We start from the raw sequence: 15,776 nt of genomic DNA, 5'->3' as shown, positions 1-15,776 counted from the left end.
CCCAACAGGAAATGGCAGATATTCTCTTCCCCAACAGGAAATGGCAAAGAGCCCAGCAAAGCTGGTCACATGATCCCTCCTAGGCTCCGCCTTCCCCAGTCATTCTCTTTGCCGTTGTACAGGCAACATCTCCACGGAGATGGCTTAGAGTTTTTTAGTGTTTAACTGTAGTTTTTATTATTCAATCAAGAGTTTGTTATTTTAAAATAGTGCTGGTATGTACTATTTACTCTGAAACAGAAAAGAGATGAAGATTTCTGTTTGTAAGAGGAAAATGATTTTAGCAACCGTTACTAAAATCGATGGCTGTTTCCACACAGGACTGTTGAGAGGAATTAACTTCAGTTGGGGGAACAGTGAGCAGACTTTTGCTGCTTGAGGTATGACACATTCTAACAAGACGATGTAATGCTGGAAGCTGTCATTTTCCCTATGGGATCCGGTAAGCCATTTTTATTACAGAAAGAAAAAAAGGGCTTCACAAGGGCTTTTTAAGACTGTAGACATTTTCTGGGCTAAATCGATTTATATATAAACATATTTTATACTCCATAGCCTTGAGGAATTATTTTAATCTTGGGAATTATGTAAAATAACCGGCAGGCACTGTATTGGACACCTTATTCTCTAGGGGCTTTCCCTAATCATAGGCAGAGTCTCATTTTCGCGCCTCTATTGCGCACTTGTTTTTGAGAAGCATGACATGCAGATGCATGTGTGAGGAGCTCTGATACATAGAAAAGACTTTCTGAAGGCGTCATTTGGTATCGTATTCCCCTTTGGGCTTGGTTGGGTCTCAGCAAAGCAGATACCAGGGACTGTAAAGGGGTTAAATATAAAAACGGCTCCGGTTCCGTTATTTTAAGGGTTAAAGCTTCCAAATTTGGTGTGCAATACTTTTAAGGCTTTAAGACACTGTGGTGAAATTTTGGTGAATTTTGAACAATTCCTTCATACTTTTTCGCAATTGCAGTAATAAAGTGTGTTCAGTTTAAAATTTAAAGTGACAGTAACGGTTTATTTTAAAACGTTTTTTGTACTTTGTTATCAAGTTTTTGCCTGTTTAACATGTCTGAACTACCAGATAGACTGTGTTCTGAATGTGGGGAAGCCAAGGTTCCTTCTCATTTAAATAGATGTGATTTATGTGACACAAAATTTAGAGAAAATGATGCCCAAGATGATTCCTCAAGTGAGGGGAGTAAGCATGGTACTGCATCATCCCCTCCTTCGTCTACACCAGTCTTGCCCACACAGGAGGCCCCTAGTACATCTAGCGCGCCAATACTCCTTACTATGCAACAATTAACGGCTGTAATGGATAATTCTATCAAAAACATTTTAGCCAAAATGCCCACTTATCAGCGAAAGCGCGACTGCTCTGTTTTAGAAAATACTGAAGAGCATGAGGACGCTGATGATATTGGTTCTGAAGGGCCCCTACCCCAGTCTGAGGGGGCCAGGGAGGTTTTGTCTGAGGGAGAAATTTCAGATTCAGGGAAAATTTCTCAACAAGCTGAACCTGATGTGATTACATTTAAATTTAAATTGGAACATCTCCGCGCTCTGCTTAAGGAGGTGTTATCCACTCTGGATGATTGTGAGAATTTGGTCATTCCAGAGAAACTATGTAAAATGGACAAGTTCCTAGAGGTCCCGGGGCCCCCCGAAGCTTTTCCTATACCCAAGCGGGTGGCGGACATTGTAAATAAAGAATGGGAAAGGCCCGGTATACCTTTCGTCCCTCCCCCCATATTTAAAAAATTGTTTCCTATGGTCGACCCCAGAAAGGACTTATGGCAGACAGTCCCCAAGGTCGAGGGGGCGGTTTCTACTCTAAACAAACGCACCACTATACCCATAGAAGATAGTTGTGCTTTCAAAGATCCTATGGATAAAAAAATTAGAAGGTTTGCTTAAAAAGATGTTTGTTCAGCAAGGTTACCTTCTACAACCAATTTCATGCATTGTTCCTGTCACTACAGCAGCGTGTTTCTGGTTCGATGAGCTAGAAAAGGCGCTCAATAATAATTCTTCTTCTTATGAGGAGATTATGGACAGAATTCACGCTCTCAAATTGGCTAATTCTTTCACCCTAGACGCCACTTTGCAATTGGCTAGGTTAGCGGCGAAAAATTCTGGTTTTGCTATTGTGGCGCGCAGAGCGCTTTGGTTAAAATCTTGGTCAGCGGATGCGTCTTCCAAGAACAAATTGCTTAACATTCCTTTCAAGGGGAAAACGCTGTTTGGCCCTGACTTGAAAGAGATTATCTCTGATATCACTGGGGGCAAGGGCCACGCCCTTCCTCAGGATAGGTCTTTCAAGGCCAAAAATAAACCTAATTTTCGTCCCTTTCGCAGAAACGGACCAGCCCCAAGTGCTACGTCCTCTAAGCAAGAGGGTAATACTTCTCAAGCCAAGCCAGCCTGGAGACCAATGCAAGGCTGGAACAAAGGAAAGCAGGCCAAGAAACCTGCCACTGCTACCAAGACAGCATGAGATGTTGGCCCCCGATCCGGGACCGGATCTGGTGGGGGGCAGACTCTCTCTCTTCGCTCAGGCTTGGGCAAGAGATGTTCTGGATCCTTGGGCACTAGAAATAGTCTCCCAAGGTTATCTTCTGGAATTCAAGGGGCTTCCCCCAAGGGGGAGGTTCCACAGGTCTCAATTGTCTTCAGACCACATAAAAAGACAGGCATTCTTACATTGTGTAGAAGACCTGTTAAAAATGGGAGTGATTCATCCTGTTCCTTTAGGAGAACAAGGGATGGGGTTCTACTCCAATCTGTTCGTAGTTCCCAAAAAAGAGGGAACATTCAGACCAATCTTAGATCTCAAGATCCTAAACAAGTTTCTCAAGGTTCCATCGTTCAAAATGGAAACCATTCGAACAATTCTTCCTTCCATCCAGGAAGGTCAATTCATGACCACGGTGGATTTAAAGGATGCGTATCTACATATTCCTATCCACGAGGAACATCATCGGTTCCTAAGGTTCGCATTCCTGGACAAGCATTACCAGTTTGTGGCACTTCCGTTCGGATTAGCCACTGCTCCAAGGATTTTCACAAAGGTACTAGGGTCCCTTCTAGCGGTGCTAAGACCAAGGGGCATTGCAGTAGTACCTTACTTGGACGACATTCTGATTCAAGCGTCGTCCCTTCCTCTAGCAAAGGCTCACACGGACATTGTCCTGGCCTTTCTCAGATCTCACGGGTGGAAAGTGAACGTAGAAAAAAGTTCTCTATCTCAGTCAACAAGGGTTTCCTTCTTGGGAACAATAATAGACTCCTTAGAAATGAGGATTTTTCTGACAGAGGCCAGAAAATCAAAACTTCTAAACTCTTGTCAAATACTTCATTCTGTTCCTCTTCCTTCCATAGCGCAGTGCATGGAAGTAATAGGTTTGATGGTAGCGGCAATGGACATAGTTCCTTTTGCGCGAATTCATCTAAGACCATTACAACTGTGCATGCTCAGTCAGTGGAATGGGGACTATACAGACTTGTCTCCGACGATACAAGTAGATCAGAGGACCAGAGATTCACTCCGTTGGTGGCTGTCCCTGGACAACCTGTCACAGGGGATGAGCTTCCGCAGACCAGAGTGGGTCATTGTCACGACCGACGCCAGTCTGGTGGGATGGGGCGCGGTCTGGGGACCCCTGAAAGCTCAGGGTCTTTGGTCTCGGGAAGAATCTCTTCTCCCGATAAATATTCTGGAACTGAGAGCGATATTCAATGCTCTCAAGGCTTGGCCTCAGCTAGCAAAGGCCAAGTTCATACGGTTTCAATCAGACAACATGACGACTGTTGCGTACATCAACCATCAGGGGGGAACAAGGAGTTCCCTGGCGATGGAAGAAGTGACCAAAATCATTCAATGGGCGGAGACTCACTCCTGCCACTTGTCTGCAATCCACATCCCAGGAGTGGAAAATTGGGAAGCGGATTTTCTGAGTCGTCAGACATTTCATCCGGGGGAGTGGGAACTCCATCCGGAAATCTTTGCCCAAATTACTCAATTGTGGGGCATTCCAGACATGGATCTGATGGCCTCTCGTCAGAACTTCAAGGTTCCTTGCTACGGGTCCAGATCCAGGGATCCCAAGGCGACTCTAGTAGATGCACTAGTAGCACCTTGGACCTTCAAACTAGCTTATGTATTCCCGCCGTTTCCTCTCATCCCCAGGCTGGTAGCCAGGATCAATCAGGAGAGGGCATCGGTGATCTTGATAGCTCCTGCGTGGCCACGCAGGACTTGGTATGCAGACCTGGTGAATATGTCATCGGCTCCACCATGGAAGCTACCTTTGAGACGAGACCTTCTTGTTCAAGGTCCGTTCGAACATCCGAATCTGGTCTCACTCCAACTGACTGCTTGGAGATTGAACGCTTGATCTTATCAAAGCGAGGGTTCTCAGATTCTGTCATTGATACTCTTGTTCAGGCCAGAAAGCCTGTAACTAGAAAAATTTACCACAAAATATGGAAAAAATATATCTGTTGGTGTGAATCTAAAGGATTCCCTTGGGACAAGGTAAAAATTCCTAAGATTCTATCCTTTCTTCAAGAAGGTTTGGAGAAAGGACTATCTGCAAGTTCCTTGAAGGGACAGATTTCTGCCTTGTCTGTGTTACTTCACAAAAAGCTGGCAGCTGTGCCAGATGTTCAAGCCTTTGTTCAGGCTCTGGTTAGAATCAAGCCTGTTTACAAACCTTTGACTCCTCCTTGGAGTCTCAATTTAGTTCTTTCAGTTCTTCAGGGGGTTCCGTTTGAACCCTTACATTCCGTTGATATTAAGTTATTATCTTGGAAAGTTTTGTTTTTGGTTGCAATTTCTTCTGCTAGAAGAGTTTCAGAATTATCTGCTCTGCAGTGTTCTCCTCCTTATCTGGTGTTCCATGCAGATAAGGTGGTTTTACGTACTAAACCTGGTTTTCTTCCGAAAGTTGTTTCTAACAAAAACATTAACCAGGAGATAGTCGTGCCTTCTTTGTGTCCGAATCCAGTTTCAAAGAAGGAACGTTTGTTGCACAATTTGGATGTTGTCCGTGCTCTAAAATTCTATTTAGATGCTACAAAGGATTTTAGACAAACATCTTCCTTGTTTGTTGTTTATTCTGGTAAAAGGAGAGGTCAAAAAGCAACTTCTACCTCTCTCTTTTTGGATTAAAAGCATCATCAGATTGGCTTATGAGACTGCCGGACGGCAGCCTCCTGAAAGAATCACAGCTCATTCCACTAGGGCTGTGGCTTCCACATGGGCCTTCAAGAACGAGGCTTCTGTTGATCAGATATGTAAGGCAGCGACTTGGTCTTCACTGCACACTTTTACTAAATTTTACAAGTTTGATACTTTTGCTTCTTCTGAGGCTATTTTTGGGAGAAAGGTTTTGCAAGCCGTGGTGCCTTCCATCTAGGTGACCTGATTTGCTCCCTCCCTTCATCCGTGTCCTAAAGCTTTGGTATTGGTTCCCACAAGTAAGGATGACGCCGTGGACTGGACACACCTATGTTGGAGAAAACAGAATTTATGTTTACCTGATAAATTACTTTCTCCAACGGTGTGTCCGGTCCACGGCCCGCCCTGGTTTTTTTAATCAGGTCTGATAATTTATTTTCTTTAACTACAGTCACCACGGTATCATATGGTTTCTCCTATGCAAATATTCCTCCTTTACGTCGGTCGAATGACTGGGGAAGGCGGAGCCTAGGAGGGATCATGTGACCAGCTTTGCTGGGCTCTTTGCCATTTCCTGTTGGGGAAGAGAATATCTGCCATTTCCTGTTGGGGAAGAGAATATCCCACAAGTAAGGATGACGCCGTGGACCGGACACACCGTTGGAGAAAGTAATTTATCAGGTAAACATAAATTCTGTTTTTCTGCTCTTTCTGTCTTATTTCATAGAAAGATTGCTTAACTTCCTGATATTCACTGTTTTGTTCAGGCTTTGGTTCATATTAAACCTGTTTTTAAATCTATTTCTCCTCCTTGGAGTCTCAATTAAGATTTTTCAGGCTCCTCCTTTTGAATCTATGTATTCTCTGGACATTCAATTACTTTCTTGAAAAGTGTTTTTTCTTTTGGCTATCTCTTCTGCTTGAAGAGTTTCTGTATTGTCTGCTCTCTTTTGTGAGTCTCTTTATCGTTTTTTCTATCGAGATAAAGTTGTTTTGTGGACTTAATTTAAATTTTGACCTAAAGTTGTGAATTCTAACAACATCAATAAGGAAATTGTTGTTCCTTCTTTGTGTCCTCATTTTAAGAATTCTCTTGTAGCGTCTTTACATTCTTTGGATGTGGTAAGAGCTTTGAAATATTATGTTGAGGCTACTTAAGATTTCAGAAAGACCTCTAGTCTTTTTGTTGTTATTTTTCTGTCTCCAGGAAAGGTCAGAAACTGTTTTTTTTTTTTTGGTTCAGACTTTTGATTCACAAAGCTTAGAGAATTACAGTTCATTCTACTAAATCAGTTGCCTCTTCTTGGGTTCTCAAGAATGAAGCTTCGGTTGATCAAATTTGCAAATCATCAACTTGGTGGTCTTTGCATACTTTTACTAAATTTTACCATTTTTATGTGTTTGCTTCTTTGGAAGTAGACTTTGGTAGAAAGGTTCTTCAGGCAGTTGTCTAAGCTTGATTCTAATGTCTTTTTGATTTTTTTTTTTTTTTTTTTTTTAAATTAAGAAAACTTAATTTTTTGGGAGGATATAATTTCTCAGCGGAAATAGCTGTTTTTATTTTATCCCTCCCTCTCTAGTGACCCGTGGACTTCCAGATCTTGAGCATTATATCCCATACATCACTAGCTCATGGACTCTTGCCACTTACTTGTAAGAAAACATCATTTATGTAAGAACTTACCCGATAAATTCATTTGTTTCATAGTGGCAAGAGTCCATGAGACCCACCCTATTTTTTAGAGTTATTTTTTTTTCTATAAAGCACATTATTTTTTCCAGTTCCTCTTTTTTTGTATGCTTTTTACTCCTTTTTTACACCTCACTTCTTGACTTTACGTTAAACTAAAGTATGAGTTAGGTGGGAGGTGCATTTATAGGCATTTTGAGGTTTGGGAAACTTTGCCCCCTCCAGGTAGGAATGTATATCCCATACGTCACTAGCTCATGGACTCTTGCCACTATGAAAGAAATTAATTTATCAAGTTCTTACATAAATTATGTTTTTTCTAAATTTGACCCCCAAAATCTGTTACAAATCTACAACCACCAAAAAACACCCATGCTAAATAGTTCCTAAATTTTGCCCTGAGTTTAGAAATACCCAATGTTTACATTTTCTTTGTTTTTTTGCAAGTTATAGGGCAATAAATACAAGTAGCACTTTGCAATTTCCAAAATATTTTTTTTCTTCAAAATTAGCGATAGTTTAATTGGAACTCTGATGTCTGTCAGGAATCCCTGAATAACCATTTACATGTATTTTTTTTTTAGTTGACAACCCAACAAAAAAAGTATTGATCTATGCCCATTTTGGTATATTTCATGCCACCATTTCACCACCAAATACAATCAAATAAAAAAAAATGTGTTCACTTTTTCACAATTTTTGGTTTCTCACTGAAATTATTTACAAAAGACTTGTGCAATTATGCCACAAATGGTTGTAAATGCCTCTCTGGGATCCCCTTTGTTCAGAAGTAGCAGACATATATGGCTTTGGCGTTGCTGTTTGGTAATTAGAAAGCCGCTAAATTCTTCTGCGCACCACACTTGTATTTATGTCCAGCAGTTAAGGGGTTAATTTGGTAGCTTGTAGGGTTAATTTTAGCTTTAGTGTAGAGATCAGCCTCCCACCTGACACATCCCTGACCCCCCTCAAACAGCTCCTGACAATTGTCACTGCCATCTTAAAGGGACACTGAACCCAAATTTTTTCTTTCATGATTCAGATAGAGCATGACATTTTAAGCAACTTTTTAATTTACTCTTATCAAATTTTCTTCATTCTATTGGTATCTTTATTTGAAATGCAAGAATCTAAGTTTAGATGCCGGCCCATTTTGGTAAACAACCTGGGTTGTCCCTGCTGATTGGTGGATACATTCATCCACCAATAAAAAAGTGCTATCCAGACTTCTGAACCCCCAAAAAAGCTTAGATGCCTCCTTTTTAAATAAAGATAGCAAGAGAACGAAGAAAAAATGATAATAGGAGTAAATTAGAAAGTTGCTTAAAATTGCATGCTCTATCTGAATCACGAAAGAAAAAAAATTGGGTTCAGTGTCCCTTTAAGTACTGGCAGAAAGTCTGCCAGTATAAAAATAAAGGTGTGTTATATATATATATATATATATATATATATATATATATATATATATATATATATATATATATATATATATTCCTCGTTTGCAAGAAGGCACTCACTGGTCTTTTAGTAAAAAACAACTTTTACTAAAAGACCAGTGAGTGCCTTCTTGCAAACGAGGAATGGATACAATTTATATGAAGTGCACCCTGGCAGTTGTGGTAATGTAAGACTGTGCTTATCTCTCTTTGGAGGATATTTATTTATATATATATATATATATATATATATATATATATATATATATATATATATATATATATATATATATATATATATATATATATATATATATATATATATATATATATATATATATATATATATATATATATATATATATATATATATATATATATATATATATATATATATATATATATATATATATATTTTTTTTTTTTTTTATATAAAGTGTAGGATTCCCCTCCCCCCAAACAGCTCTCTAAACCTCCCTCCTTGATTGACTGCCATCTTATGTAGTAACAGCTCTCTGCCAGTACCCAATTTACTTACAAATTTGCTCTTTTTTAATAAAATAAATATAAACAGACCTTTTTCTGTAGTGTAGCTTCTTCCCCTCAACACCCTACCCCTCTCCCCCTCCTGGATCCCTTTCCAAACCATTTCCCCCCCCTCCCGGATCCCTTTCCAAACCATTTTTCCCCCTCCCGGATCCCTTTCCCTATTCTCTCAACAGTTTCCCTATCCTTCTCTCAACAGTTATGTCCGTGCACGTGCACACACGCACCCGCACATTACTAAGCCCCGCCTCTTTGCATCCTTATGGACCAACTGTTAGTCGGATCTGGAACAAGCACCAGCGATGGGTCACCCACCCGCCTCCCTGCAATGACTACCACCCACCAACGATCGGCACCATGCTGGCCGATGCAGAAAGGGCCACAGAGTGGCTCTCTGCATCGGATGCTTAAAAAACGGTATTGCAGGATGCCTCAATATCGAGGCATAACTGCAATACCCTAAAAGTGTCTTGAAGCAATCATGATCGCTTCCAGTGCTTTAAAACCCTGAGGACGTACAGGGGTACAGCCTTGGTCATTAGGTGACATTTTTTGTAGGACGTACCCTGTGCGTCCTTGGTCTTTAAAGAGACACAAAACTCAAGACTTTCTTTCATGATTCAGATAGAGCATGCAATTTTAAGCAACTTTCTAATTTACTCCTATTATAATTTTTTTCTTCGTTCTCTTGCTATCTTTATTTAAAAAAGAAGGAATGTAAGCATGGGAGCCGGCCCATTTTTTTATTCCTAGCACCTGGGTAGCGCTTGCTTTATTGGTGGCTACATTTAGATTCCATACGTAACAGCTCATGGACTCTCGCCACCTATATGAAAGAAAACGTCATTTATATCTTACTTAATAAATGTATTTCTTTCGTGGTTCCGAGAGTTCACGAGCCCCCAACCCGTTTGGAGTTATTTTTTGTTCAAAGCTCATCATTTTTTATTTTTTTTTTCCCCTGCACATCCATTTAGGCTATTACACATTCTAAACACTTCACCACTTAGCTATACGTCAAACAATGGTATGAGTGAGGTGGGAAGGGTTTTATAGGCTTTTTAGGTTTTAGGAAACGTTGCTGCCTCCTCCTGGTAGGAATGTATATCCCATACAAAACAGCTTATGGACTCTCTCCAACATGAAATAAATTAATTTATCAGGTAAGATGTAAATTGTTTTCTCTTATACCATCCAATATTTATTATTTTACATATTCAAAGGTCCACAAGTGACCTAATGTGTAGCAATCTGAAGATGTTATAAAAGAAAAACTTGAGGTTTCAATTTGTTGTCTAACCAGGTATAGAAGTTTCAATAATTCAATGACACTGTTGCAATTCTGTTTTGTAATTTATTTCTTAGCATGTTTGTGTGTTTTTGGTTTTTTTGTGGCATGACAAATACTATTTGTATTTTATTTTCTAAAAACCTCAATAAAAAAAAGAAAGTTATTTGAAGGAATCATTTATAAAATTATATCCCACTGACTCTTGCGTTTTCTCCTCCATCTTCTTAATTTTTGCTGTTGTGTAGTGATGTATGGAGCAGTCCAAACCACCCTATACCTACAATTTTGCTTTTACGGGATAATTTTCTATTTTTATGTCCTGGATTCTTTAGACAACAATTCCAGTAAACAATGATTCGCCGCTAGTACAGTGCCAATTACTGTTTACTTCTATATAACAAGGAGTCCCCTATAAGACCAACTGTACATGTGCATTAGGTCTGGTGAGTGGTTGTTACATTCTAAAATGACAAAAAATAAATAATCATAAGAGCTTTTAATCCCTACCACTTTCCCATGATCCCTCAGTCAATGTTTTACCTCCAGCAAGGAGTGTTTGTGAAACTTTAAGTACTGATGTTTGTATCATTTGACAGAGGTTCTCTTAACTGATTTGAGACCAATTTCCTCCTTATAGAACCTACAAACAGGGGAGAGGAATTGGCAAAAATTTAGTTGGGCAGTGATAGTTGTATCCCGGGTGCAGAGATGCCACTAGCCTCCCAGGTCAAACCTGGGCATTGCTGCCAATTCCTGAGATAAAATACATTTGAATAGATGAATAATACGTATTGTAAATATTTCTATTAAAAGGACATGAAACACAATTTTTGTTCTTTCATGATTCAGATAGAGAATACAGTTTTTAACAACTTTCTAATTTACTTCTATTATCTAATTTTTTCATTCTCTTGGTATCATTTGTTGAAGGAGCAGCAATGCATTAATGGTTTCTAACTGAACTCATGGGTGAGCCAATCACAATCAATATATATATATATATATATATATATATATATATATATATATATGCAGCTACCAATTAACAGCTAGAACCTGGGTTCTCTGCTGCTCCTGAGCTTTGCTAGATAAAGCTTTCAGCAAAAGGATTACAAGAGAAGGAAGCAAATTAAATAATGGAAGTAAATTGGAAAGTTGTTTTATATTGTATTCTCTATCTGAATCATGAGAACATTTTTGGTTTCATGTCCATTTAAGTATAAGACACAGCATAGTGCTTTTTCTATTACAACAATGAAACAGACTGTTTAACATCCCTTTTAATTTCTGGTTGGAGCACATACATGCTCTTTAACAGAATATTTTAATAACCTTTGAGGTTAATGATCTTCCAACTACAGACCATCTATTAACAAGGTTGATAAGTTCTCTATAGCAGCTCCAAAAAGCCATCTACCTTCACTGGTTTCTGACCTAAGCACCAATGAATGGAAAAAAACCCGGCATTTCTTTTGTTTCCTCCGCAAATATTTTAGAACATGTTCCCTTTACCCTCTGAAACATTAGAGGTATAAGAGACCATTCTAAAAGTAGATGACACTATCTCCTCTTTGGCTAGGCATACTACCATCCCTTTAGAGACAGTATCTCTTTCAAGGATCCAATGGACAGAAAGCTTGAAAGCTTTTACCGACCATACTTTCAGCTGGCAAGCTATATGTTTTGTCCTGCAAGACTGCAGTCTGGTGTGACAATATTTCTGACCTTATCTTCCATGTAGCTTCCCTTTAAAGGAATTCAGGATCACTTGAAGCTGGTCAAGACTGCAAACAGTTTTAATTTGTGATGTAGCAGTTGAAATCACTCACATTAAATGCAAAAGTTCTGCTATGACTCAAGTCATGATCTGCTGATATGGTATCAAAAGCAGACTTGTTTCCCTTCCGTTTCAGTGAAAGATTTTGTTTAGACCCTTGGGCACTGAACATAATTTCCCAGGGGTACTGCATAGGCTTTTGGGCCGACCCTCTTAAAGAAAGATTTCTCCTATTCCCAAGGATCCTTTAAAATCCAGAGCTTTCTTGGCATGTGTAACAGACCTACAAGCTATGAGAGTGATTATTTCAGTCCCCTTGGGGATCTATTCCAGTCTTTTCTGACTTTCAAAATGGAGACAATTCACACTATACTTTATTTAGTGCCGGTTGAGTCAATTTTTATCTTCCATAGACTTAAAGGGATAGTAAACACCAAATATGTTATTATTTAAAAAGATAGATAATCCCTTTAACATTCCCCAGTTTTGCATAACCAACACTTGTTATAGAAATATACTTTTGCCTCTCTACCTTGTATTTAAGCTTCTGCTGACTGCCTCCTTATCTCAGATATTTTGACAGACTTGCATTTCAGGCAATTAGTGTTGACTCTTAAATAACTCCACCTGCATAAGCACAATGTTATCTATATGAAACACAAGAACTAACACCCCCTAGCTGTGAAAACCTGTCAAATGCATTCAGATAAGGACTTTTAAAGCCTTCAAGGACTTTTAAATTAGCATATGAAGTTTACCTAGGTTTAGCTTTTAACTAAGAACAACAAGAGAACAAAGCAAATTTTGATGATAAATGTAAATTTAGAAAGTTGTTTGAACTTACATGCCCTATCTGAATCATGAAAGTTTAATTTGGACTTATATATCTCTTTAAAATATGCCTATTCACAGAAATCGTACAAAATTCCTCATATTTGCCTTTCTAAAAAGGCATTAACAATTTATGGCACTCCCTTTTAGTCTGGCAGCACAAGAATCTTCACAAAGGTTTTCAGAGCTCTTTTATCAGTAGTGAGAACTCAGGGGATTGCAGTAGCTCCTAGAGCTCTATAATTCCTTGAACCAGGGTTTCCTTCCTGGGTTTCATCATAGATTTTGTATTATATCAACTCTTCTCTTGCTACAGTGGTTCATTGAATGGAAGCTGTAGGTCTCATGGTAATGGCTTCAAATACAGTACATTTTTGCCAGATTCCATGCAACTGAAAATGTGGCAAAAATGGAATGGAGATTACAAGACTTCAAGACAAGACAATCCTTAGCTTGTAGGCAAACCCTTGTTCAGGGGGCCTCCTTACTCTGACAAACTTGGGGGGTGATCACCATGGACGCCAACCTGTCTGGTTGGGATGCAGTCTGTGGTTGAGAGCTCAGGGCCTTTGGTCTCCTCAGGAGGTTCGCTTACCAATCCGCATCTTGGAACTCTGCTCAATATTTATGGCTTTCCAGAATTGGCCCTTGTTGAGATTGAGTAATTTCTGAGTTTTTAATCTGTGTCACCGAGGTGACTTGCATTAATCAACAAGGTTATCCTAAATGAGCCTTGGTAATGAAAGAGTTAGCCCACATTCTTGGCAGAATACCATCATTGCATTATTTTGCAATCCACATCCTGGGTGTTGACAACTGGGAAGTGGGCTTTCTCAGTCATCAAAACCTTCACCTTGGCAAATGGTCTCTGAATCAGAAGGCATTCAACTAGATTGTGAATCTTAGGCCACACCAGACATAGAGCTTAAGAGAAATTGCTTCTTAACTTGGATGTGGTCAAGGTATTGAAATTTTATCTTCCAGTTAGAAAAAAGTAATCAGTTTTTTGGTCTCTGCAAGGGACAAGAAGCTACTGCTGTTATCTTGGCAGTGTGCTTTTGCAAAGCATACTTGGTAGCGGAAAAATCAAACCCTAGAATGAATTGCTGCTCATTCTACTAGAGCAGTTGGTACCTTTTTTGGGCTCTCAGAAATGAAGCTTCCATGGAACAGATTTGTAAAGCAGCTATGTGTTCATCTTTACATAATTTTACCAGATGTTACCGTTTTCCTCTTCTGAGGCTGCTTTTTGGTAGGAAAGTTCTACAGGCCCTTTACCTGCCTTCACTGTTATCCTGCCCTATTTCATGGTGGTCTTGTGTACTTCACAGCTTGGGTATAGGATGGCTTGTGGACACCATCTTGTGAAAGAAAACAAAATGTATGCTTACCTGATTAATTTAATTTATTTCATGATGGTGAGAGTCAACAAGATCTGCCCTTATTTTCTATACAGTTGGCGTCAGTACCAGTTTGCACTTCACTTACCCTGCTTTATCTTTCCTACTTTTCTGAATTTCTCCTTTCTCTTGGCCATATGTATGTCTGAGGCATCATGGGAAAGTGAAAGGGATTAAAAGCTCTGTTAAGGGTGTTATGCTTCATATTGGATTAGACTTTATTCCCACTTGTGATGACTTGAAGACTCTCTCATCATGAAAAAGGATTTTGTTTTTGTTTTTTTGGCAATAAAAACAATTTGATATTTGTGTAAACTGTATCCATTGAGTAATAGTCACCCAGACACTTTTACTGTCACTTTTAATGTCACTTTAAACTGAAGTAATTTAACTTGTTGAAAATACTTCTTTATGTACAAATACCTTTTAATTTCTAATTTCCCCCAAAAGCAGTGCACAGGAGATGTTTGCCTAAAAATAGCAACAAAACAAAAGTTTAATTGGTTATAAAATATTGTGTGTTAATGTTCTTCTTTTTTTTTTTCTCTTTTTTTTTTTTCCCCCTTCCCCCTTAGTACATGTTTGATAACAACAGAATCGATAACATATTTGCTGATCTATACTATTCAAAGTTTTTAGAAAACCTTCATGAAATCCTTAAAGGATGGTGCCCACGCGTAAATCCATTTGGTAAGAAGAAATTAAAAATAACACTGCGTTTATTTTTTTCCTTTTGTTCAGTCTGTTTTGTGATAGACTCAATCTTCTTGACTGCAGGTTACCTTATATCAAGTTGTATAGCAGAAGAAATGTTGTGGGACTGTAAACAACTTGGTGCCCATTCACCCACTACTCTGCTTTTCACACTTATGTATTTTAACACAAAGTAAGTAAAAATGTAACTTTTTAGTGAATTAAATAGTAGTGTGTTAAATGCATGTTTTGAAACCTTTTTATATTTTATTAATTTTGCACAAATTGTGGTTTTGGCATTGAAAATGAAGACTCGAGATGTAAATACTTTAAAGGGATAGAAAATCAAAATTAATTTTGCTGGATTCTGAAAGAGCTTGTCATTTAAAAAAAAAGTAAAAAAAAAAAAAAGCTTTATTTAATAACAATTAAAAATTCCATAAACATGCAGGACTGCATGGAATACTATTCTGACGCGTTTTGCACCCTCAGTGGTGCTTTATAATAGTAATCATGTAATTTTAAAACCCTTTTAAATTCACTTTTATTTTCAAATGTACTTTTTTTCTCTTGGTATCCATTGTTGAAAAATATGTAAATATCCTACACTACGGGATGCTAGTTGGTGATTAGTGCCTGCATATATTTGTCTCTTTTGCTTGGCTCACTAGATGTTAAACTAGCTCCCAGTAGTGCGTTGCTCCACTTCAGCAAAGGATACCAAGAGAATGAAGCACATTTGATAACAAGTAAATTGGGAAGTTGTTTAAAATTGCATGTTCATAGTCATTAAAGAAGAACTATACTAGTCTATTGCCCTTTCCCTCTAGGGAACCTTGATTTGGGCTTTTTTGGAATATCACATGTGACACTTTAAGAAACATTTGAATTATATTTGAATATAATAATTTTATATTTCTTTCC

General features: G+C 38.5%; 1 protein-coding gene across 1 annotated transcript in view; it reads left to right on the top strand.

Moving 5' to 3' along the window:
- The window catches only part of LOC128664348 (transcriptional regulator QRICH1), a 314,109-nt gene that overhangs the window by 150,387 nt on the left and 147,946 nt on the right, over positions 1 to 15,776 (top strand). Inside the window, exons 6-7 of the mRNA XM_053719186.1 lie at positions 14,735 to 14,849; positions 14,937 to 15,045. Coding sequence (XP_053575161.1) covers positions 14,735 to 14,849; positions 14,937 to 15,045 — 224 coding nt within the window. The remainder of the gene's footprint in view (positions 1 to 14,734; positions 14,850 to 14,936; positions 15,046 to 15,776) is intronic.

The sequence above is a fragment of the Bombina bombina genome, chromosome 6, assembly GCF_027579735.1.
Source record: "Bombina bombina isolate aBomBom1 chromosome 6, aBomBom1.pri, whole genome shotgun sequence".
NCBI lineage: Eukaryota > Metazoa > Chordata > Amphibia > Anura > Bombinatoridae > Bombina > Bombina bombina.
Note: the sequence above shows the minus strand (reverse complement) of the source record. Positions and strands in the feature narration are given on the sequence as shown.